Source organism: Drosophila virilis, chromosome 3 (genome assembly GCF_030788295.1).
Source record: "Drosophila virilis strain 15010-1051.87 chromosome 3, Dvir_AGI_RSII-ME, whole genome shotgun sequence".
In the NCBI taxonomy this organism is placed as follows: Eukaryota; Metazoa; Arthropoda; class Insecta; order Diptera; family Drosophilidae; genus Drosophila; species Drosophila virilis.
In genome coordinates this window covers 184,129-211,076 of record NC_091545.1, presented here as the reverse complement: position 1 = coordinate 211,076, position 26,948 = coordinate 184,129, and the positions used below count along the sequence as shown (strand labels likewise).

General features: G+C 40.7%; 2 protein-coding genes across 12 annotated transcripts in view; both read left to right on the top strand.

The window, feature by feature from the left end:
• Svil (Supervillin) overlaps positions 1–21,664 on the top strand; it is a 125,829-nt gene extending 104,165 nt beyond the window's left edge. For 8 of the 11 annotated variants that reach the window (XM_032435595.2, XM_032435594.2, XM_070208506.1 and 5 more), the window contains 8 exons: positions 2,300–2,531; positions 2,594–2,743; positions 17,873–18,014; positions 18,076–18,574; positions 18,635–18,792; positions 18,868–20,889; positions 20,951–21,198; positions 21,261–21,664. In XM_032435595.2, the coding sequence (XP_032291486.1) occupies positions 2,300–2,531; positions 2,594–2,743; positions 17,873–18,014; positions 18,076–18,574; positions 18,635–18,792; positions 18,868–20,889; positions 20,951–21,198; positions 21,261–21,500 (3,691 nt within the window). In that variant the 3' untranslated portion in view covers positions 21,501–21,664. Of the gene's footprint in view, positions 1–1,496; positions 1,685–2,299; positions 2,536–2,593; positions 2,744–17,386; positions 17,543–17,872; positions 18,015–18,075; positions 18,575–18,634; positions 18,793–18,867; positions 20,890–20,950; positions 21,199–21,260 lie in introns of those variants that run through there. The other 3 variants (XM_032435603.2, XM_032435602.2, XR_004303844.2) reach the window with 3 other exon arrangements.
• On the top strand, positions 6,674–8,714 carry LOC6636816 (uncharacterized). Its single transcript, XM_002060262.4, has one exon. The coding sequence runs from the start codon at positions 7,158–7,160 to the stop codon at positions 8,079–8,081; it is 924 nt and encodes a 307-aa protein (XP_002060298.1). The 5' UTR covers positions 6,674–7,157; the 3' UTR covers positions 8,082–8,714.
• Positions 21,665–26,948: the final 5,284 nt, after the last annotated feature.

Genomic DNA, 26,948 nt, shown 5'->3' with positions numbered 1-26,948 from the left:
TAAAGGCGAACGAGCTTAGCTGATCACGGTAGCACATTTTATAGTTCGCATTAAGGCATTTGAAAAGTGCTCTTTTAAAGTTCGATATCGGTCTGCATATAAAGTCTTGAATACCTGCTCTTGTGGGAGGTTTGCCTCCATTTCATTTGCTGCGATGTCGTGCCCAATGCTCATAAAGCTTGAAAGCCACTCGACGATCAGTTTATCGCATCTAATTATTTATGCCGAGATAAACAGTTTATAAAACAATTCACTATCTCATATCATTCCAAGTCAGCGGTGCAATTTGATCGCGTGTTGTACAAAAACTTTACCAACGAACGAGAAGTGCGCCTTTTTCAATTACAAAATGATAGAGCCAGAGTCAGAGACTCGCTGGTTTCACGTGTAGATCACTAGGTAAATGCGAACAAATGATGCAACAGCTGTTGCTGTCAGTTTTCACAGTTTTTCCACAGCTTATCGGAAAGGGGATTTAAACGAGTTTGGGGGCTTTTTCTCTGGCTGGGTTATATGACGGGCTAAGCGGGCCACACCTTGGCTCACCACTCAAACTAATTGAACATCAAATTGTTTTAATATCAATTTGTGCATTAAGTGTATCAACAAAGGAAGGTCGTTTAGCTAAAACAGGAGCCCGTAAAGACCTTCGTGTGCTGCGAACTCTGACATATGACTCCATTGATTGGTTGCCTATCATCTATCCATGAATAAGGCCGTTCCCTTGTGCCCTGTCTGCATGCAATTTAAACATTACGCTTTTACTTTGATTTACACTCTAAAAAAAGACCTTCGATATATGATTTCAATACTTTTGTTTTCTAACCTATCCCTTCTTGGTGGAAATGGATGTCAAAGATTTGGTGGGTGGCGTTTCGCACTTAAATTCATTTCGAAGGATCCTTAAGAAAAATCATTTGAGACCTGTTTTACATTTTTCGCAGAATCCTCGGTAAAAAGTGCATTTCAAAGATATTTTTGGTGATTTTTTAATATTTTTTCCGATTTGCTTCAAAATTATTTTCAAAGCTCTGCATAAAAACTTAATGAATAGTAAATTGAATTTGAGACGCTTTGCTGAGCGCCACTTTCGTCATTTTGGATGTTCGACTGCGATCCATTCAAATGTATTTAAAAACTACAGCCCGAAACGCTATGTCGGCGCTCGGAGTTACGGCTACGGTTTTTATTGTGGCGTACAACCGCAACTGCTTGCCAGGAGGAGGAGGGGTGTGTGTGTGCTTAGCATGGGTGCCATGTGTAACAATATGACATGCTGTTGGCTACAGGTAGCTGGCCTATATTTGCACCTGGCAAACTTACAGAGCCGAGTGTAAACACCTTTTGACCTGCTTCGCCAGTTTGAGTGCCTGTCAATTTTTCAAATTAATATGCAATTTAACTGTCCACGTTTTGTTTTTCTATGTTTACCTGCGGCAAAATCGGCATCAGAAACCAGCTAGGTGTTGCATGCAACGCTCATTCGTCCGAAGGCATTTGCCACGTTAAGTTCACACTCTCTCTCGTGTATCTGCGGATCTGCGCACAGCTCGCACCTGGTGCAGTTAAGTGGTTATCAGTGACTCTCACACGTAGTCAAAGATCAAAGAACAAGTCACTGGCTGCAATTGTGCTCAAAACTCGACATTATAATCTACGCAAAACTCGGCTATTTGTTTGTCAGGTGACTAATGGTTGAAATATTCTGAATAGTAAATGACCATTCGAAACAACTAGCCAAAATAGAAGTGAATCAATCTCAGTTTAAGAATTCTATGCTCGAAGTATACTCTGGCCGAGTCGAGCTCTTTGTACAATCGGCTCAATCCTGAAAAGCATTATGTTGCAAGCTTTTTATGACATTAATTTTCAAATATTCCATTTATATTATATAAATATTGAATATAACAACTTACCCAAACCAAATTGACGTATTCTATTAAAATGGCTTCCTGCTATTTATAAATTATTCACCATACTCTAAAAGGAGAATGTGATCGGTAATATCTAGCGGCGATCGCTTCCTGTCTGTAAGAGTTTTATGGACAATTTTAAAAATAAGACATATCAGCTCTGGGTTTCTGGGTGCATTGCAGTGCCCATTATCGGTACGGAAAACGCTGCGTCACGATTTTGCTATTAATTAATGAAAATAATTATGCCGGGTGGAGAAAGGAAGTCCCCATTGACAGAAGACTTAGATGAAATTCTCAGTTAGTTGTATTTGTGGATGAAAGTGTTTGCTAGTAGTAGTAAGAGCTCCACACATTATGCACACTTTAACAGTTTGTCTTTGTAGTTGTCTTTGCAGCAATCTCATTGCAAAAAGCAAAAGTTACTCGGGCATAGCAGCAGCACCTAGTGGCACAGGCCCCCACCTGCCTTCAGCTGGCGCCCGTGGCTTTGTCAAGTTGCGTCATGTAGATTCCGATAAGCCGAGCACATCAACCGAGGAATCAACCCAATCGCAACCAGATAACCAAGAAGACACACTACTCAACAAAGACTCCACAGAAGACCCAGCTATAGATGTGAGTATGTACCCGACACACTGCACATTTATATACTCATTCCAATCATTCGTTATCGCCAGAATATGGGTCCCGATCAGCGCAATATTGTCAAGACTGGCTCCATTGCCGAGCGCTTGGCAGCGCTGCAGAAGAGCGGCGAGGATGACTGGAAAAGACGCGTCAACAAGCGGGATGAGGTCGATGTTATTCGACGCGAAAACTTTGTCAATGTAAGTGTACACTTTAATTATATTATAGATTTGACAGTTTTTTCCGCTTATCATCTCGAATGCGATTTCAATTCCATTCAAACTTGCGTGAAAGTGCAGTTAATGTTGCTGCATCAACGTTAACGTTGCATCAAGTTGCTAACCGAGCATTAAATACAAGCTAGTCGAAAAGTGCGAGCAGAGCAAACAACCTCATCCCACATATAGATAAAATATACCAAAATCCATAAAAGGAAAGCTAAGCTATAATAGCATAACTGAAAGTTAAATTTGAACTAAGCACACGTCGAAAAGTTTCGAAGAAAATGGTCTTTATATAGATATTTGAATATACATCTATATTATACAAGCAACTGACTACCTAACGCTAGGTGGCGCTGCCAAAAGTGCCTAGAAGTATGCATATATTTTGTTTTATCTATTATCTCTTTCTTTTTATACCCTGAACCCATTAAAAATGGGTATGAAGGTATATTGTATTTGTGCAAAATCCAAATGTTTGTAACAGGCAGAAGGAAGCATCTCCGACCCCATAAAGTATATATATTCTTGATCACAACCAATAGCCGAGTCGATCTAACCATGTTCGTCTGTCCGTATGTATGAACGCAAGGATCCCCAGAACCTATAAGAGCTAGAGACTTGAAATTTTAGATGTAGGTGCTCCTAGTGATCAAACATGATATGTTGCTTCTAGAATATTATACTTATATATGTCAAGTATGTTTCATTTCATACTACCACCTCAGAGCTATAAATCAAATTAATAACACAACTTTTATTGTCAACCAATTTAAGCCACAATTTAAATGCAATTGAAATTTTCAGAATACACAAATATTCTATGGTACAATTAGATATACTGTAGAAATGTTCATAAAGATCGGTTAAATATAAACCAAAGTTATATTCAACAGCTCAATTGGATGGGGCAGCAGCTTTAAGAATTTCTGTATACATGTACACACATTCATGCGCGTCTGCTTCGCATTCTAATAGCATGCATTGCGACTTTTTTCTGTAATGCTATTTTAGGTCCTTTTTTATCTAAGGACTTAACCAGGACTTAATAATTGGTGTGGCTGCTGAGTAGAGGCATAGCAAGTGGTGCGGTCAATAGCCAGTTCGAATCCTGCCAATTTTTAAAATTTTTTTTAAATTTATTTGATGTTGGAATAAGTGGGTTCAGGGTATTCCCTAGTCGGGAGCTCCCGACTAGAACCTCTTACTTGTTTCTTAATAATCTAATGTGTTATATTGTATGTGCCACAATTTGAAACGTGCTTGTTGTCTTTTTGATACTATTAATTTATATTTATTGCTATGTTACTTAATGTAACTGATATCTTTATATTTATATTAATTATATTTAAATATTTTTTTTAATTTTACTGTAGTCTGTCAAATTGCATGCGCTTTTTGGCGATCTAAATTCTAAAACTATTGAGGTTCCAGTGACATTGGGTTCTATACAAGCGGTAAGGTCACTTAACGCGATATCTAAAATTGAATCGAAACAGAAACTAAATAACCTGGCGCAATTGATCAGAACGTGGCCAGCAAACAACTCGTGTATCAACTTAGAGAGCAAGAGGTTGTGGTTGTATATATGGAGGTACCCTTTGCAGCAGGTGTCTGCCAACTTACTTCTGCCCATAATTTTCTTCTCTTCTAAACTACTTTGTGGGCAGCAGCGACTAAGGCAGAGGCTGAGGCTGCAAACGACACAACAACAATTATCAAATGAAAAAGGATGGAAAACAAGTCGGATAGGTTGGGCTGGGCTGGGTTGGTCTGGGCTGTTGCTTGCAGTCCAATTTTCGCTTTTGTTGTAGCTGCTTCCCTATCGTCTTTTAGTTGTTGTTGTTGATGCTGCTGCTGTTGCTGCTGGGTCCAAGTGTGGATGCATTTGATCTGTGGCTTGATCTTGAACGTGCTCATCTACCGCGCAGTTACACCCTCCCCCAAGCTTAGCCCCAACAAACTTGAGTTGGCCTCGCCTCCCCTCGACTTGCCTTTGTCTTTGCCTTTGCCTTCCTCTGGCCATTGTAAATTGTTTTGTGAACTTGATATACTTGCAGCTTTATTTTTCCTACAAATATCCCCCATGCTCTGATTCCAGTCTTCAGTGTAGTTTATTATGCTATACGTATTGTTTGCTTGCTGTTGCGATTATGTTGTTGGTTTTTTTCAGCTCGGCTGTACTTGTTCATGTTCATGCCTCCCCGAGACGGAGAATCGCAATGACAGTAGCCAGTAGTTGTTGCCTATATATAATAGTTCTAAATAGAAGACGCTCTGGCAAACTGTTCGTACCCGACTTCATATCTCCTGCACTCTGCTTGTCGCGTTTTTATCTGTATCTTTACAAGCTGCAAATATGCCAACGGCTGTTGCCGCGGCTGCTTTTTTCTGATTATTTTTATTGCCTTTATGTGATTCATTATTTTCTTTTCAACATTTCTGGCCTGTCCGTTTTAAGACAAAGATAACGTGATTCTTTATTTGTATTTTTCCTTTTAGTCTTTCTTGTCTTTATTTATTGAACTTTTGGCCACATGCATCATCTTTGATAAGTTGAATTACATTTATATGCAGGCAGTCTGAAAATTTAGTTCCGTTTCATTCATTAATGATCATTAAACTCATCACATACCCAAAATTGTAATGAATCAGCCCTTCCTACTAAATCTGCTGTTTGGAAGCTGATCTCTCACTCTCACTCTCTCCAAAGCTTGCCACTCTCCACGAAACTCTCTTCTTGCGCTCACTTTACATTAAATCTTCTCTTTTCGATCTCACTTGACGTTGTCGTTGACGCTAATCACGCTCTCTCCAGAGCCGTCTTTGATGGTCTCCAATTGGCAATTATGGTTTGCTAATCAACCCGTTGCCGCAATACGAGCCGCGACTACACGACGAGCGCTTCGCAGCTCGCATTATTTGCAGCTTTTTGGTTTACTGCTTAAACTTAGTTTCGTTATTGTTATTGTTATTGGTATGCACTTGTTTGCCGCTCGTTTTCAGTGACATTCAATTTGATAATCAGCAAATCAAAATTGACGCGTCTACCTCTCTCTTTCTCACACGCCCCATTCGCTCCGATTGCATAAAAAGTAACGCGAAGTAGTTAGTTCCCTGACTGCGAATAAGTTGCATAGACTGCCAAATGCGGCGCAGCAGGAAGCGAGTTACATAAAACCAAATAAATATATTTATGCTTTCTGCCATTTGACTTTTCTTTGGTGGTGAATATGACACATTTTACGCCGAATTTTAAAATACATATTTAAGAAAATGTGTTTCAAGGCAAATCGTTGCGCTCACATACACTCACGTACATACACTCACCTTTGAGAACTTTCTTATGTAGCCTATTCACGCCTGGCCGCAGTCTGTGACTATTACAAATTTTAACCCACGTAATGTTTTAAAAATAAATACAAGATTTCTCATCGCAAATGCTGTGTACAAATCACAGACATAAAAACGCAGAGATTACAAAAATGTTGAATGCTATATCATCAGTGATTTCTAGTAAATGCCAAATCTAGATTTCAAACTGCATTCCTTACATATAAAGGAACTGATCTTAAACTGCCGCGCACGGGAACGTATCGACAAAAAAATATATATTTTTTAATATTCTTATCTAATATTACACTCTAATTGGACATACAATATGCAATCACGAAGTGCCCTATAAAATGCCAACAAAAAAGACGCTCCAATTTGATCGCAGTTGTTTGAAAACAACAACAACTATAATGATAATTTAACCTAAAGGGCGCAAGTGCAGCCGACGCCTCAGTCACTGAAACTCTTCGAACGCGAGAGAGCGGCACAGTGTGAGAGTGGGAGCGCCAAGCGAATAGATATGTAGCAAAGTCCGTTGAGAGCCGCACAATTTATTGAAAATTGCGCTCGTCGTCGTTCAGTTAAGTTTAAGACGGGGAGCCGAAGAGAACGACCGCTGGGTGCGTCGGAATGCAAAACGCGCCTGAAAACAAAATCAAAATAAATACGAAATCAACAAAATATATTTAAACATTGTAAAAAATTAATGAAACACAGCCTTGTGAAGATATTAAATGACAGACAAAGATAAAAATGCGTTTGAATATATTTTTTATATGTGCATAAATATTGGAACAAGCTGTGCGGCTGATTGCTATCAGAACTGAAAGCACTTAACGAAAGGTGTGTGTTGCGAGTGTGTGTGGGAAAGAGAAAGGACATATCGTATATAATTTCTTTCCCGCAATCCTTCATAAAGTGCTCAATGATGTCATGGTAAATCTTATCGAAGACTGCAAAACGGTAGCAGCAAAGCGTAAAAAACCAACCAACACTTTTGTGCGAACTGAAACACACACTGCAAAATCGAAAGCCAATTTCAGCTATAACAACAACAATGACGGACTACCAGTTGTATCTGGAGACAGCCGGGCAATGGCTGAGTCATCTGCCCTACCTGCTCGTGGCCTATGTGCTGCTTACGCTGCTGCCCAAGTCGATGATGCGGATAAAGCGCTACGCGGACGCAGACTTCGAGGCAAATCGTCATAAATTCCACCGCTGCTACGGCCCTGAGCTGTGCTGCCACATCCATGCCCAAGCACTGCCTGCCAAGCAAAAGCAGCGCAAACCCGTAACGCGCGTCTATCCGAAACGACATCAGCCGCAGAGGACGGAGCAGCCAGCAGCGCCCACTGTAAAGCGCAACAATGTGACCAAGATTGCGCGCATGTTCGAGTCGGGCAATGCGACGCGGCAGGTGAGCCGCGTCACGCCGGAGATCCGGATGTTTGGCGCGAGCGAGGAGTCCGGCGAGTCGACGCCGTGCGCCTCGCGCACGGGAAGCATTGCCACGCAGCTGACGGCGCAGCTGCAGCACATCGAGCAAGCCATGCAACTGTGGCAGGAGCTGGAGGAGGAGCAGCAACAAGCTGAACATAAACGGCCAAAGGTCTGCGATTGGGAACCTATGGCGATGCCTCTGCCGGCTCTGAGACGTACGTGCGGCACCTCAGCCACGCCATCGACTGCATCACCGCTGTCCAGCTCGCCAGAGCCCACGTCGCCGTTGCGGCTGCGCCAGCCGCCAGCACTTTGGCTCAAGTCCAGCATGGAGGACATTTTTCAGGCCATAGCACGCAGCGCTGAGGAGCCTGCGGACTGCAACAGTCTGGCGCCCATCACCTGCATCGACGATATACTCTCCGAGCGTAGGTTCTCACGGCCTCTGTCCGCTTACTCCATCACAGATCTGCTCAACGAGGAGCACGAAGCGCCATTTGTGAACGAGACGACCCTCCTTCAGATGGGCAACAGTTGAGCAGCAGCTGCGTGATTGTCAATCTCTCAGAGATCCAAGTGAATGCATGAACTGACATCCAAAAAGCTGTTCAGTTGGTCGGTTAATCGTGCCATGTACGAACTCAGAAGTCTTCCAGCCCGAACTCTTCCTCCCCCATTACCTCTCCTCACTCGACACTTGGCTTTGTGACTCACAGATTCGAGTCCGACTCAAGTCAGCTTCGTAGATGTAATCATTATGCGATATATGCCTCTTTGCCTGTTGCCTCTTTCCTGATTGACCCGCCCTTTTCCAGTTGCATTTTGTTTGTTTAATTGAGGAAAACTTAAACAGATTAAAAGCACTTTGCACAACAGTTGTTGGTTTCGTTATCAATAAAATTATTATTAATGAATATCGCTTTATATTACAAATGAGCTAATTTAGTTATCCTTTTAGACTTTAAACTGGTTCTATCTCCTTTCTCAGTTCTCAGCTGTAATATTAAAAGTAATTTAATTACACAAGGAAAATCTAAAACAGCAAAGTACTAAAATATTTAAAGTACTTACAATGTAATTATATTGAATGATGTGGTATTACCTTCATAGACTATAAACTACAAAATACGCGTACTATAAACGTATTAATAAATTGTCTACAACAAAAACAATAATTTCTTTAATTTATATTTGACAGCTGGCAAAAAAATAAAACAGAATATATATACAATTTTAGCTTTCCATTTGGCTTTTACGTTTCTGTGTACAGCTGTTTTATCAATTTGTTTAAACAATTTTTTCTGATAAAAAGTAATAATGCTTAAAGAATTTTTTTTACCCCTACCGAGAATAACAGTTGGAACTAATGTTTCCTTAAGTTTATTTTGGCAAAACATCTGGCTTATTAAATTATTTCTTTGAGTATATAGCACTTACATAAGGGTATTCAATCTTCGGCAACACAAATCGATGCGCACTTTCTTAACTATATATAAATATATTTCTTAACTATATATAATATTTACTATAAATATTTATAATATATATATATTTATATAATTTTTTGGGAAGCCGCACGTTAAAGACCCTTGTCAACTGGAAACTCTAAAGAGGGAATTGCGCTTGATTAACTTTAAAATTTTACATATTTGTCATTTTTGCCAAGACATCTTCAAACTAAGAGTCTAGTTGACATTGAAATGTGGCGCCCACCTGGCCCCTTTGGACACTTCCAATAAAAACAACAAATAGCGTTATTAACATGTAGATTTTTGGCTATTTCCCAAATTTGGGTAAACATTTTGGCAACCTGTTGGAATCAGCTCAAGTGGCGCTTTGCGTGGGCCACGGCTACCACCAGGCCAACACATTAAATAAAATTATTGACAGCAATTGGACAACAATGAAAGCGCAATTGAAAATTTTCAATTACAATTGGTTTTTGTTGTTGTTATGATTAATGAATATACCCGACCACCCAACCATCTATTTGACGAGCATTTGCCCTTTGTGCATTAATTAAGTTGATCTTTGGGACCTTTTGAAAAGTTGGTTGTACTTGCAGCTAGTCTAAGTGCATTGTATCTCTCATAAAACTATGTGTGACAATGGAAAAGTCGCACTTATACTCCATCTAGAAGCCCATCGCAGAGCTCGCTTCTGCTACCTAATAAAAATAAGCATGTCTCGTATGGAAGAAACACTTGCTATTAAATTTATTTATTTAAGTTATCATAGCTTTTAAGCTCGGGCATCGATGGAAATTTAATAACTTGCATAAATTTGGTTGACAAACATTCATATACATATATATATATATATATATATATATATATATATATATATATATATATATATATATAGTGACATATCCATAGTCGCACCCACCCTTTAACATAACTTAGCACATAAGCATAAGCACAATTATAAACATTTCTAATATTGTAAACAAAGAGCCTGGTGATAACATCGACATTGGTCAAGATCAAACTGTCCCCCTTTGGTAGACATAAACAATTCACCCTAAATATCACGCCACTGTCAATGTTCCCATCAGAGTACTATCCCACGCATAATTGCTGACGCAGCTCAAACTTCACTCAATTTTGACTCAAACTCTCTCAAAGCGAAGTTTGCTAAGCGACCGCAACAGTTAGATAAATCAGTTCATATTCGGGAAGCAAATCTGAATGTACTCAACAAAAGTAGCCGTTAAGTGAAAATAATAAATTGAAATATATTTTTTTATAGTAACCTAACGTGCAAAACTTAATTGGCGCAGCCGGTAGGATACGTCGGGAAAAATTAAAGATCGCTAAAGGATAATTAATTCCCAGATCTAACGCACAATCGCGACCGAAAGTGTTGTCGGAGTGTAATAAAAATTTTCTCGAATACGTATCCGCACAAGAACCTTCGGGTCATTAGTAGCTTAATAATATTGACCCTTTGGGCAATAAAGCTACTACAGTTAATAACGACTGGCTTTGCATATCGTTTGATCCCTGCAATACGTTATTACTGAGTCTTTTTAAGACACACACACAAAAAAAAAAAAACATTTAACCAATAATCCATCACAAACTTTAACCTAAAATAAAAGTGCAAAATCAAAGAACAATAAAGTTCAAACCTACAAACTCAAAACTATTCAAAAAAAAGTGTATTACACCAAGATGACAATGGAATTATCAGAACAACACCTCAACCAGGCCCTTTCACAACTTAGACAGGTGCCAAGCTTTGACGGATCAACGGATCAACTAAACGCCTTCATTAAAAGGATAGATTACATCCTACACCTGTATCCAACCCGAGATGTTAGACAACATAGCATCTTATACGGAGCCATCGAATTGCAAGTCACAGGAGATGCTCAGAGAATATCACAAAGGACAGCAGCCAACACTTGGCAGGAGCTGAGAAACGCATTGATTGAAGAATACAAAGTGCAGACACCATTTGAAGAACTCCTTCGACGCTTATACAACACGAATTACCAAGGAAACGTCCGTAAGTTCATCGAGGAGCTCGAGAATAAATCTTTTGTTATATTAAATAAGTTAGCACTAGAAAATATACCTAGCAATACAACCCTTTATACAAATGCTATGAATAACACAATCAAAGATGTTATTACAAAAAAATTACCAGATAGGCTTTTCATGATGTTAGCCAGACACGACATTACGTCGACACAAAAACTAAAGCAAGTAGCTCAAAGAGAGGGATTATATGAAAATAGCTTTACTGAAAAACCTAAAAATAATAATGTTCAGGGAAATCCAAATAACAATCGTAGGAACATGGGAAATTATCAGCAAAATGCTAACCCAACCACCATTTCAAGTGGTTATTCCAACACAAATCAGAGTTATCACGCACAAAATAAACAGCACAATAAGTCCGAAGACAATCAGAAAGCTCACCACGAGTTCCAACAGAAATTAAGTCAAGGTAGATACCAAAATCCCTTAAACTACCAAAATCAGTCCCATTCACGCTTGAATGCACCAAACCCTCCGACTAAACGTCAAAGAGATAGTAACAGTGGGCAGATGAAAATGGATACATCCGAAAATTTTCATCAGCAAGCCTCGGAACAAACAGAAGAAATCCATTCATAAAATTGATTATGAATGACGAAGTTCTAAAATGTGTCATCGACACAGGTTCAACCATTAATCTAATGAAAACTAACCGCTTAAATTTTCCAGTTTACAACGAAACATTAAAGGTTCACACCATAAATGGTGTTATTGAATTAAAACAAAGTATACGATTAGGAGCAAGCAAAATTTGTCCGAGCAAACAAAAATTCTATATTCACGACTTCTCAGAGCATTATGATGTTCTGATTGGGAGAGAATACCTTGAGGCATGTCAAGCAAAAATAGACTATGCACAAGGATCCGTAACCTTAGGAGAATTTAACTTTTGTTTTAGATATAACGACGAAGAGGTCGAAGAGGACATGACCGCACAAGAGTGCCTTGATCCACCCTCAACAGAGGACAGACCATTTAACTTCGCTATAAATAATGAATTAATAGAAAACAATGAGTTTAGGCTAGAGCACCTAAACTCAGAAGAAAAAGAAAAAATAAAAAAAGTTTTACATGAATTTCGTGATATCCAGTACCATGAAGGTGACAATTTGACTTTCACTAGTACAATTAAACACAAAATTCTAACAAAACATGAGGACCCAATTTACAAGCGTCCATACAAATATCCTCAAATATACGATGAGGAAGTAAATAAACAAATAAGCGATATGATAAAACAAAATATCATACGTAAATCCAAATCCCCTTACTGCTCACCAGTAATAATCGTTCCAAAGAAAAACGATGCATCTGGAAAGCAAAAATTCCGGTTAGTCATAGATTACCGCAATCTCAATGAACTAACTATTAATGATAAATACCCTATCCCGATCATGGATGAAATATTAGACAAACTTGGAAAATGTCAATATTTCACAACCATTGATCTAGCCAAAGGCTTTCACCAAATCCAAATGGATCCTGGTTCAATACCCAAGACCGCATTTTCGACTAAACATGGCCATTACGAGTACACTCGCATGCCATTTGGTCTTAAGAATGCACCTGCAACGTTCCAACGTTGTATGAACAATCTCTTAGAAGATTTAATTTTTAAGGATTGTCTGGTCTACTTAGACGACATTATTATTTTTTCCACTTCATTGGAGGAACACATTTTGTCGCTACAAAAGGTATTTAAGAAGCTTAGAGAAGCTAACTTAAAACTACAGTTGGATAAATGCGAGTTTATGAGAAAAGAAACTGAATTTCTCGGTCACATCATCACAACTGAGGGTATAAAACCAAATCCCAACAAGATACAAGCAATTGTCAAATTCCCAATTCCAAAAACCCCAAAAGAAATTAAATCATTTCTAGGATTATGTGGTTTCTATAGGAAATTTATACCAAATTTCGCTAATATAGTAAAACCATTAACACTTAAATTAAAAAAGGGAGCAAAAATCAATATAAAAGACAGAGACTACGAACTAGCGTTTGAAAAGCTAAAAGTACTCATAACATCCGACCCAATTTTAATATACCCTAACTTCGAAAAACCATTTTCATTAACTACAGACGCGAGTAATATGGCAATAGGGGCCGTCCTTTCGCAAGAGCATAAGCCTATATGCTATGCAAGTAGAACTCTCAACGAGCATGAGTTAAATTATTCAACGATTGAAAAAGAATTATTAGCAATCGTTTGGGCCACTAAATACTTTAGGTCCTATCTCTTTGGTCGACAATTTCAAATCCTTAGTGATCACAGACCACTCGTCTGGTTAAATAATATGAAAGAACCTAACATGAAATTACAAAGGTGGAAGATCAAGCTAAATGAGTTTGATTTCCAAATTAAATACGTCCCAGGAAAAGAAAATTATGTGGCAGATGCTCTGTCCAGAATTCAATTAAACGAAAACTTCTTAGGCGAAGATACAATTAGCACAAGAGCAACAATACATAGTGCTCAAGAAGACAACAGTAACCATTTACAAATCACAGAAAGACCACTTAATTATTATAATCGACAAATAGAATTTGAAAAAGGAACCGAGAACGAAACAAAAGTTACGAATTACTTTCACAAAACCAACATAAAAATTACGTACAAAGACATGACTAATACGCATGCCAAAGAATTAATAACAGAATACTTATGCACAAAGAAAAGTGTGCTATACTTCCACAACGAAGCAGATTTTCCAATTTTTCAAGAAGCCTACTTAGAAATAATAAGTCCAAATAATTCAACAAAGGCAATGAAAACTAGTACAAAATTAATAGACCTTCAAACATACGCAGAATTCAAAGAATTAATATTAAAAAAGCACAAAGAATTATTACATCCAGGAATTGAAAAAACTATTAATTGGTTCAAAGCAACCCACTATTTCCCAGATTATCAAAATTTAATTCAAAATCTAATAAATGAATGTGAGATTTGCAACATCGCAAAAACAGAACACAGAGATACAAAATTAACTTTCGAAATAACTCCGGAAATCGCTAATATCCGAGAAAAATATGTAATGGATTTTTACATAGTAGGAGATAAACAATTTTTATCTTGCATTGATATCTATTCAAAATTTGCATCATTAATAGAAATAAAAAGTAGAGACTGGCTAGAAACCAAACGAGCTATATTACAAGTGTTCAACCAAATGGGTAAACCCATCGAAATAAAGGCAGACAAAGACTCAGCTTTTATGTGCACAGCTTTACAATTATGGCTAAAATCAGAAGCAGTAAATATTAATATAACCACTAGTAAAAATGGTATATCCGACGTAGAACGATTTCATAAGACAGTTAACGAAAAACTAAGAATCATTAACAGCGACTCAGACGTCGAAAATAAACTTACAAAATTTGAAACTATACTCTACACGTACAATCATAAAACAAAGCACAAAACGACTAACAGAACACCAGCGGACATATTCATATATGCAGGTACACCAGAGTATGACACTCAAGCTAATAAAGAAAAACTAATAAATAATCTCAACAAAAAACGAACAAATTATGAAATTGACACTAGATACAAACACTCACCGTTAGTTAAATCAAAGACGACAACCCCGTTCAAGAAAACAGGAGAACTAAGACAAATCGACGACAAACATTTTGAGGAAACTAACAGAGGCAGGAAAATAACACATTACAAAACCAAATTCAAAAAGAAAAAGAAGACTAATCAAAGCAAATATAACAATTACAGGTCAACAACAGACAGCGATCAAAACATACAAGCACCAGCTTAAATTAATTATTATAATATTACTATCAATAACTGTAAACTATATAAATGCACAGAGTATTGAAATTAATCCTATCAAAGCCCATAACGGATATCTCATATTTAAAACAGGAACCATAGACATTCCGACAGATTACGAATTCCACTGTTTAACGGTTAATATAACAAAAACCGAAGAAACTTTTAACAATTTAATTGAACAAAGTAAAGAATTCAATAACCTTATACAAATCGAATACCTAGTAGAAAAATTAAACAGAGAAATAAACGGCTTAAAAATAGCCAAACGCAGCAAAAGAGGTTTAGTTAACATAGTAGGAACAGCATATAAATACTTATTTGGAACATTAGATCAAGAAGACAAAGCAGAAATTGAACAAAAAATAAGCAACTTAGCAGAAAACAGCGTCCAGGTTAACGAATTAAATTATATAATAGAAGCTATAAACAAAGGAATAGAAATCATGAACGAACTAGATCAAGAGAAACAAAAAGGAAAGAAATTAGATATCCTTATATTTAACTTACAACACTTTACAGAATATATAGAAGACATTGAGATGGGAATGCAGCTCACAAGATTAGGAATTTTTAACCCAAAATTACTAAAACATGACTATTTGTTGCATGTTAATTCTGAGAAATTGTTGAATACAAAAACTTCCACTTGGTTTAAATCAGATACAAACGAAATACTGATAATATCCCATATTCCTCGAGAAATAATAAAAAGCCCGGTATTCGAAATAATTCCATACCCGGATGAAAATAATAATATTTTGACAGAAATAGCTCATGAAAAATATTTTACCCAAGATAAAAAAGTTTATAGCAGAGAAACAAAAAAATTAATTAATAATGAATGTTTAACAGGAATTTTAAACCAAATAACATCAGAATGTAGTTATACTAAAATTTTGCAAAATTTTCAAATCAACTACATAGAACCAAATATAATTTTAACTTGGAATTTACCAAAAACTATATTAAACCATAATTGTATAAATAACGAAATAACAATAGAAGGAAACAATATAATAAAAATCTTTAATTGTTCATTGCAAATTAATGAAATTTCAATTTCAAACAATATGTTAGATTATACTCAAAGCATTTACGTAAGCAATGATGTTATAAAATTAGAACCACTTTCGTTTGTACAAACGAAACAAATTATAAATGCACATACAAAATTTAACAATGTATTCCAGATAATTACAATAACCATATTTGTAATCATATTAATAAGTTTAACACTGTATTTGACATATAAGTTCAAAAGCATACCTAAGAAATTAATTATAAAATATAAAAAACCCAAAGTAGAAGAAACACCTACAATAATAGGAGATATACCAATTGTAAAAGAAGAAAATGTTACACTATATCCAAACTTAAACACCTGAGGACAGGCACTTTTCTAATGGTTGGGGGAGTGACATATCCATAGTCGCACCCACCCTTTAACATAACTTAGCACATAAGCATAAGCACAATTATAAACATTTCTAATATTGTAAACAAAGAGCCTGGTGATAACATCGACATTGGTCAAGATCAAACTGTCCCCCTTTGGTAGACATAAACAATTCACCCTAAATATCACGCCACTGTCAATGTTCCCATCAGAGTACTATCCCACGCATAATTGCTGACGCAGCTCAAACTTCACTCAATTTTGACTCAAACTCTCTCAAAGCGAAGTTTGCTAAGCGACCGCAACAGTTAGATAAATCAGTTCATATTCGGGAAGCAAATCTGAATGTACTCAACAAAAGTAGCCGTTAAGTGAAAATAATAAATTGAAATATATTTTTTTATAGTAACCTAACGTGCAAAACTTAATTATATATATGTTCGCCATTGTTTTTATTAATTTACTGCATAGGTAGATTTTACCCATTTTTTAATATGGCTTATCAAATCGAATGCCCATGATTCATCGTAGACTGTATTCTGGACTTAATATGTTGGGGAAGAGTGTGTGGCACGGGCCGCGCACTTTGCTAATGACGCATGCTACCGACTTCAGGAGAATTCCAAAGTTTTGTTGTGAATACGAAAGAGAATTCGCTGATATCTGACAATAACAAAGCGGTTGTTAATTTAATCACATGTAATTAACAGTTTCTATAATGTGCTGTCAATAAAGCGACAGTATCTGATAACCTTTACCGACTGATTGGTACCAAGGTGTGGAATATAGATTCTAAACATATATTCATTATAGTACAAATTACTTAAATGATGTGTACATATTTTTACACTTAATTTGCGGCTAAGATTCTAAACCAAACAAATCTAAACAATATGTTCTTTCCGTCTGTTTCCCGCTAACTACATATTTCACTCTCTCTTCAAGTGATTCTATTATATGAGAGGTGTCTCTTATCTTATCTCAACTTGCACGCTACTCATTCTCTCTCTCTCTCTGCCTGCCTCTCGCTGTGTTCTAATGTGCGGTTATCATTGCCTGAGTCTCACCTTCCGCTGCGCAGTTGCTCGCATCCAGGTAGCTCAGTCACACATTCCCTGGTGCGCTGAGCACATATTGGATTGCGCTTTAAATTGTTGAATTTAGCCAATTCTCTTGCTCTGACTAAGGGCTGCGCACTTGGCTCTGAGGTGTGCCGTGCCCGTGTTGTTTATAAGGCGTTCATAATGCAAAAAGTAAAACTGGTAAATGGCTTTTAACTTATTTACAGCTGTTGACAGACCACAAAATGATTAGCTAACCAACTAACTTATAAGGGGCGCTCGTGAGTCATGTCATTAACTGGGAGTAACCCAGCTTTATAACCGGCCTTATAACGTGGAACAACAATAAACAAAATTAGCAAACTTAAGGCAACCAAAAATGGTTTGATGACCACTTTTGATGTGCGCGTTTTGTTAACTTAACTTTTATTATGTGCCAATATATTATTTTTCCAATCAATTTTTTAATTATACATTTAACTTCCACTCGATGCTCACAATCCCACTTTTCACCTGCTTTCTTTCGGACAGGAATCACTTTCTCTGGCCCACTCCATATCGGACAAGACGTTGCCGCCGTCGCATCTAATCGTGGCCAGCCTCGAAGGCGGCAATGTTTCGGAACGCCTGGGTAAACTCAAGTCAAACTCGGAGAATTGGAAGCAGCGTATAGGTAAGTACACCAAAACCACCTACCAACATCTGAGCTGATATTTAATCTCAAATGCTTATAGAGCAAACCGATGCTAAGAAGTTCACAGTCGCTGGACGACTGCAGAAAAAGGCTCAATCGCCAGCTGAGCTACAATTCGAGCGCCTGCCCAATGATGCGCCCAAAAAGTGCCCAATGTTGGAGGTGCGCAGTACCAATCAGCCGCAGCTGGGTTTGGCCAAGAGCCCCTCCATGATGGTGATGACCTGTTCGAAAACGACCTCAACGCAGCGCAGCTTGAGCGTCAATGCTGAGGAGACTTTGCCACTGAGTCGCAGCAACAGCAGCAGCTCCGAGTCGGATGGGGAACGCTGCTCGCCCCACAATGCCAAGCAGAGCAAGGAGCTGGCCAACAACAAGAGTGTGGCCGCAGCCACAAATGTGGGCGCCCGAATCCAAGTGCCGCGTCTCGATGATGAGGAGACCTTCGAGAACTTCTTCATCGTCCACCCCAAGAGCCAAACAAAAGAGCAATCCCAGCTGGACATAAGCGCTTTTGATAGTATAAAGCCCACTGAGCGGTAAGTCATTCCGAGATATCACTTGATTGATGATCTCTTCAATTACATCTCCTCCCACAGCCTGGTTAGCAAGCGCAACATTCAGGGTCCCAAGGGGCGGCGAGCCGCACGCAATCCTCTAAAGACTTTGGCAGCCCGCAGCGACATCTGCTCGGAGTATACGGAACTCAATACGGGCGTTGCCGAGCGTGAGGTGCGCCGTCTCAAGCTGGAATCATGTTAGTCACCGATATTTTTGGATAAATCTTCCACAAGCTAACAATTATTGATTTGCTCTATTTCTGCCTCGACAGTTGGACAACGCAGCAACTTGGCAACAGAAGCCATTGCAGGCCTGGCATCCACCGAAGACTTCAAGTCGGTGGCTCTGAAGTCCTCATCATTGCCGTTGCAGCAAATGTGGCTGCCCTACAAGCGCGTGATGCTGCTGCACGTCAAGGGACGCACCCATGTCCAGACGCGTCTGGTAGCGCCCGTGCCAACATCCATGAATCGTGGCGATTGTTTCATTTTGGTCGCTGGAGCACATCTTTTTCGATATGTGGGCTCCTTTGCCAACGTAATTGAGATCTCGCGCAGCAAAAAGATCTGCGCTGCCATAGTAGAGAACAAGGATCTGGGCTGCACAGCCACCCAGGAGCTAATACTCACCGACGGTAAATACGTCAATGAGCGTCAATGGCGTCAGTTCTGGTCGCTTCTGGGCGAGTCGAAGGGGCAACAGCAGCAGTTGGCCATCGCTGACTGCGGCCATGAGGATGAGGATGATGTATTCGAGAGCAGTCTGATAGAGACGAACAAGATTTACGAGTTCCATGACGATGGCCTGGTGCCCCTGGCCAAGTACTGGGGCTGCATACCAAAGGTTGAAATGCTGGATACACGCAAGGTGCTTGTATTTGACTTCGGCAGCGAGCTGTATGTGTGGAACGGCAAGAACGCGCCTACAGATGACAAGCGGGCGGCCATGCGTCTCGCTCAGGAGCACTTTGACGCCTCCGATGTCGTAGACTTTGCCCAGTGCTATCTGAATCCGATCAACTATGCGTCTATTGTGGGCAGGCGCGAGAGCACCACGTACGCTAAGCGCTGCGCTCAGCGGCCAGAGTGGTGCGTGCTGGGGAAGATAACGCAGAACATGGAGACGGTGCTGTTCAAGGAGAAGTTCAGCGACTGGCCGGAGCTGGAGCACGAGGATCTCGAGAAGGACTATTTGGCAAATGGTGTTCATGTTGTGCACGCACTCAACGGCGCAGTCCTGCAGAAGGGCGAGCCTTACCAGGAACCCAATCTTGTGCTGGAGCAAGCAAACTTGGGTCGTGGCAATTTCTTCTACGACAACGACACCATGCGGCACTTTGATATTATCACCAAATCTACTGACAAATGGCAGATACACGAGTTCAACTTCGATGCTGCCGAGGCGCACAAGAACTACGGACACTTCTATTCCGCGGAGAGCTACATTGTGCGATGGATTTACCAGATTTCAGTTACGGTACGGGAACTGAGTGGCAAGGTGTCGAAGCGCAGCACTGTTGGCCGCGATCGCTGCGTCTATTTCACCTGGCAGGGTAAGGACTCGAGTGCCAATGAGAAGGGCGCCGCTGCTCTGCTGACCGTCGAACTGGATAAGGAAAAGGGTGCCCAAATCCGTGTGGCGCAAGGCGACGAGTCGCCCGCCTTTGTACGACTCTTCCGCCAGCTTTGGCAGCATCATGGTCGCAAAGTGCAATGTCTGGCCAAGCGAGCCGCGTGGCGTCTCTACCAGATACAAGGCAATCTACCAGAGGAATCGCTTATAAAGGAAGTTCAATGCGATGCCTGCCAGCTCCGTTCGCGTAGCTCCATGCTCCTCATACTAGGCTCAGAGGGACGCGTGCTCGTTTGGCATGGCTGCAAGAGCGCAGAGCATACTCGTGCCGTCGCCTTAGCTGCAGCACAGCACGTAGCACATCAGCTGCCTGAGGATTTGTTCAGCTGTGCAAGCGTCACAGTCCAAGAACAGGAGGAGGGTGCCGAGTGCGATGTCTTCAAAACGATCCTTCGCATTGGAGAGGAGCGCAATTATGGTAGTCTGCTGAAGTCGATCAAATGCTATGACTACACACTAAGGATTTTTAACTTATCGAGCACACAAGGCATATTTAAGGCACACGAGCTGATCGATCCGCTGCGTTGCCGGAATCTGCATTCGCCTTATCCCTTCTCACAGTCGCAGCTGTACAATGCGCGCCAGCCGACTATTTACCTGCTAGACGATGGGGACGAACTGTGGCTCTGGATGGGCTGGTGGCCACTGGAGGACATCAAGAGTAAACTTGTTAATTAGCCATATCCTTAACCATTAACAATAATGCGATTCTTCAATTATAGTCAACTCCGAGGATCGCAGCAGCCCCACCAATGACAATCGTGCGGGTGTGAACCGTTGGATCTCAGAGCGACGAGCCGCTCTAGAAACGGCCGTCGACTATTGGCGTGCGAAGCACGGCGATAATGAGACGGTTTCCTTCCACGGCACCAAGGGCTACGTTGTTTGGGCAGGCCTGGAGCCGTTGGCCTTCAAAGCTTTATTTCCTGATTGGTCTGAGCGTAACAATATTCGTGAAATTAACCTCGAGGTAAGTCGATTCACTGCTTCGACATTTCGTTTATGTAATATTTGTGTCCCTTGGTATTACAGGATGGTCGGACTGATGTACCCACGTCCATCAGTGAAATGCTCGCACAAATGACTCAAACCGAATACCCGCTTGAGGTGCTGAAGGCGCGTCCGCTGCCAGAGGGCGTGGAGCCCACACGTCTGGAGCTCTACCTAAACACAAATGAATTTCAACACGCACTCGGCATCAGCCGCTTGGAGTTCGATCAGCTGCCCGTGTGGAAGCAAACGAAGCTGAAGAAGGACCGGGGTCTTTTCTAAACAAACACTAAAATGTGACCATATAGACTTACACGTGAACGCAATCACAAAATACTTTTGTAACGAAATATTTTCTAACTATCTTTGAAAACGTACATACTTATGTATTCTTCCAAAACTATTTACAAATACCACACGCACACCTGTGGGCACATCTTTATATACTCTCGTACTTTATACAGTCATCGTATATACATATTTATATACATAACTATAACCTAACCTATAACTTTTTACACCGATTTATATCACATGATAGCAGCTTAATGTGTATTCAGACAACACAAAGATTATCACGAAATAACACTGGTCTATCAACAAACGTAGAATTTAATTACATATATGTACATAAAAATTTTATGTGCTTTGTTCTTAACAAATTGACAAATTTGCCATTGTTAATTTGAATACAGCACAGAAAAAATTAAGGTAAAATACCATTGCTCTCTTTATATCATACTTTTCGTGTGTGTACTCAAGTTCTATTTACGTATATTTAAGTTTTATTTGCTTATTTTAGTATTTGTATCCTATTATGTTTCGGTTTTATTTCGAATTATGTAGTTTTTATTAAAAAATAAAAATAAAATAAAATAAAAGAAAAAACATAATTTTCTTTAGCTAGATGCAGCTAGAGCTGCAGCTGTTATTTCCCAGTCGCCTTACAGCACTCTTTTTACATGAACTGCTATTTAACAGTACTCAATTTAAATGCGTTACATTTTTGCCCCTTAATGCTATGCAATTAAAAGTTTTATTCAACCCACTCGTCGACCTTCTGGGCATTTCTATTCGCCTGGTATTTGAGTGGAATTTTAGGGCAAATTTGGGCCGTAGCCGCCGACCAGGGCGCCCCGTGAGGGTATGCAATGAATTTTTTCGGACGCAAAAAAAATTGTACGTCGACCTTCTGTGCATTTCTGTTCGCCTGGTATTTGAGTGGAATTTTAGGGCAAATTTGGGGCGTAGCCGCCGACCAGGACGCCCCGTGAGGGTATGCAATGAATTTTTTCGGACGCAAAAAAATTGTACGTCGACCTTCTGTGCATTTCTGTTCGCCTGGTATTTTTGCAGATTTTAAGAAAAATCTCGGCAGCCAGCGGTTGCCAACAAACGCCCCTCACGGCTATGCAATAGGTTTCTGAAGACCGTTGATTTTTGAATTTTTAAATAAAAATATGCAAACTTGTTGATTTTTGGATAATTTTATTAATTATTTCTTTTAAAATTATACAAAACGAGACGATTTTGTTGTCCTTTGGACAGTTAATGGTCCTTGTTCATACGATTTGTTTAACAGAGGACTTGTCAGGATCCGCAAGAATTCGGCTGAGTTATGGCTTTATTAATTTACGAACGAATTTAACGTTCCAAAACGACATAACTCCGCGCTGTGATATGACGTTCCTAAACGACATAACTCCGCGCGGAGATATGACATTCCAAAACGACATAACTCCGCGCGGAGATATGACGTTCCAAAACGACATAACTCCGCGCGGAGACATGACGTTCCAAAATGACATAACTCCGCGCGGAGATATGACATTCCAAAACGACATAACTCCGCGCGGAGATATGACGTTCCAAAACGACATAACTCCGCGCGGAGACATGACGTTCCAAAATGACATAACTCCGTGCGGTGATACGACGTTCCAAAACGACATAACTCCGCGCTGTGATATGACGTTCCAAAACGACATAACTCCGCGTGGAGATATGACGTTCCAAAACGACATAACTCCGCGCGGAGATATGACGTTCCAAAACGACATAACTCCGCGTGGAGATATGACGTTTCAAAACAACATAACTCCGCGTGGAGATATGACGTTCCAAAACGACATAACTCCGCGTGGAGATATGACGTTCCAAAACGACATAACTCCGCGTGGAGATATGACGTTCCAAAACGACATAACTCAGCGCGGAGATATGACGTTCCAAAACGACATAACTCAGCGCGGAGATATGACGTTCCAAAACGACATAACTCCGCGTGGAGATATGACGTTCCAAAACAACATAACTCCGCGTGGAGATATGACGTTCTAAAACGACATAACTCCGCGCGGAGATATGACGTTCCAAAACGACATAACTCCGCGTGGTGATATGACGTTCCAAAACGACATAACTCCGCGTGGAGATATGACGTTCCAAAACGACATAACTCCGCGCGGAGATATGACGTTCCAAAACGACATAACTCCGCGTGGAGATATGACGTTCCAAAACGACATAACTCCGCGTGGAGATATGACGTTCCAAAACGACATAACTCCGCTTGGAGATATGACGTTCCAAAACGACATAACTCCGCTTGGAGATATGACGTTCCAAAACGATATAACTCCGCGCGGAGATATGACGTTCCAAAACGATATAACTCCGCGCGGAGATATGACGTTCCAAAACGACATAACTCCGCCCGGAGATATGACGTTCCAAGACGATATAACTCCGCGCGGAGATATGACGTTTCAAAACGACATAGCTCCGCGTGGAGATATGACGTTCCAAAACGACATAACTCCGCGTGGAGATATGACGTTCCAAAACGACATAACTCCGCGCGGAGATATGACGTTCCAAAACGACATAACTCCGCGTGGAGATATGACGTTCCAAAACGACATAACTCCGCGCGGAGATATGACGTTCCAAAACGACATAACTCCGCTTGGAGATATGACGTTCCAAAACGACATAACTCCGCGCGGAGATATGATGTTCCATAACGATATAACTTTGCGCGGAGATATGACGTTCCAAAACGACATAACTCCGCTTGGAGATATGACGTTCTAAAACGATATAACTCCGCGCGGAGATATGACGTTCCAAAACGACATAACTCCGCGTGGAGATATGACGTTCCAAAACGACATAACTCCGCGCGGAGATATGACGTTCCAAAACGACATAACTCCGCGTGGAGATATGACGTTCCAAAACGACATAACTCCGCGCGGAGATATGACGTTCCAAAACGACATAACTCCGCGCGGAGATATGACGGTCCAAAACGATATAACTCCGCGTGGAGATATGACGTTCCAAAACGACATAACTCCGTGCGGTGATACGACGTTCCAAAACGACATAACTCCGCGCTGTGATATGACGTTCCAAAACGACATAACTCCGCGTGGAGATATGACGTTCCAAAACGACATAACTCAGCGTGGAGATATGACGTTCCAAAACGACATAACTCCGCGCGGAGATATGACGTTCCAAAACGACATAACTCCGCGTGGAGATATGACGTTCCAAAACAACATAACTCCGCGTGGAGATATGACGTTCCAAAACGACATAACTCCGCGTGGAGATATGACGTTCCAAAACGACATAACTCCGCGTGGAGATATGACGTTCTAAAACGACATAACTCCGCGCGGAGATATGACGTTCCAAAACGACATAACTCCGCGTGGAGATATGACGTTCCAAAACGACATAACTCCGCGTGGAGATATGACGTTCCAAAACGACATAACTCCGCGCGGAGATATGACGTTCCAAAACGACATAACTCCGCGTGGAGATATGACGTTCCAAAACAACATAACTCCGCGTGGAGATATGACGTTCTAAAACGACATAACTCCGCGCGGAGATATGACGTTCCAAAACGACATAACTCCGCGTGGTGATATGACGTTCCAAAACGACTTAACTCCGCGTGGAGATATGACGTTCCAAAACAACATAACTCCGCGCGGAGATATGACGTTCCAAAACGACATAACTCCGCGTGGAGATATGACGTTCCAAAACGACATAACTCCGCTTGGAGATATGACGTTCCAAAACGACATAACTCCGCTTGCAGATATGACGTTCCAAAACGACATAACTCCGCGCGGAGATATGACGTTCCAAAACGATATAACTCCGCGCGGAGATATGACGTTCCAAAACGATATAACTCCGCGCGGAGATATGACGTTCCAAAACGACATAACTCCGCTTGGAGATATGACGTTCCAAAACGACATAACTCCGCCCGGAGATATGACGTTCCAAAACGACATAACTCCGCGTGGAGATATGACGTTCCAAAACGACATAACTCCGCGCGGAGATATGACGTTCCAAAACGACATAACTCCGCGCGGAGATATGACGTTCCAAAACGATATAACTCCGCGCGGAAATATGACGTTCCAAAACGACATAACTCCGCTTGGAGATATGACGTTCCAAAACGACATAACTCCGCGTGGAGATATGACGTTCCAAAACGACATAACTCCGCGTGGAGATATGACGTTCCAAAACGACATAACTCCGCGCGGAGATATGACGTTCCAAAACGACATAACTCCGCGTGAAGATATGACGTTCCAAAACGACATAGCTCCGCGTGGAGATATGACGTTGCAAAACGACATAACTCCGCGTGGAGATATGACGTTCTAAAACGACATAACTCCGCGTGGAGATATGACGTTCCAAAACGACATAACTCCGCGCGGAGATATGACGTTCCAAAACGACATAACTCCGCGTGGAGATATGACGTTCTAAAACGACATAACTCCGCGTGGAGATATGACGTTCTAAAACGACATAACTCCGCGCGGAGATATGACGTTCTAAAACGACATAACTCCGCGCGGAGATATGACGTTCCAAAACGACATAACTCCGCGTGGAGATATGACGTTCCAAAACGGCATAACTCCGCGTGGAGATATGACGTTTTAAAACGACATAACTCCGCGCGGAGATATGACGTTCCAAAACGACATAACTCCGCGTGGAGATATGAGGTTCCAAAACGACATAACTCCGCGTGGAGATATGACGTTACAAAACGACATAACTACGCGCGGAGATATGACGTTCCAAAACGACATAACTCCGCGGGGAGATATGACGTTCCAAAACGACATAACTCCGCGCGGAGATATGACGTTCCAAAACGACATAACTCCGCGTGGAGATATGACGTTCCAAAACGATATAACTCCGCGCGGAGATATGACGTTCCAAGACGACATAACTCCACGCGGAGATATGACGTTCCAAAACGATATAACTCCGCGCGGAGATATGACGTTCCAATACGATATAACTCCGCGCGGAGATATGACGTTCCAAAACGACATAACTCCGCGCGGAGATATGACATTCCAAAACGACATAACTCCGCGCGGAGATATGACGTTTCAAAACGACATAACTCCGCGTGGAGATATGACGTTCCAAAACGACATAACTCCGTGCGGTGATACGACGTTCCAAAACGACTTAACTCCGCGCTGTGATATGACGTTCCAAAACGACATAACTCCGCGTGGAGATATGACGTTCCAAAACGACATAACTCAGCGTGGAGATATGACGTTCCAAAACGACATAACTCCGCGCGGAGATATGACGTTCCAAAACGACATAACTCCGCGCGGAGATATGACGTTCCAAAACGAC

Bases quoted from the DNA above. Each gene is read 5' to 3' on its own strand.
- LOC6636816 (XM_002060262.4), top strand. From the start codon at position 7,158: ATGACGGACTACCAGTTGTATCTGGAGACAGCCGGGCAATGGCTGAGT.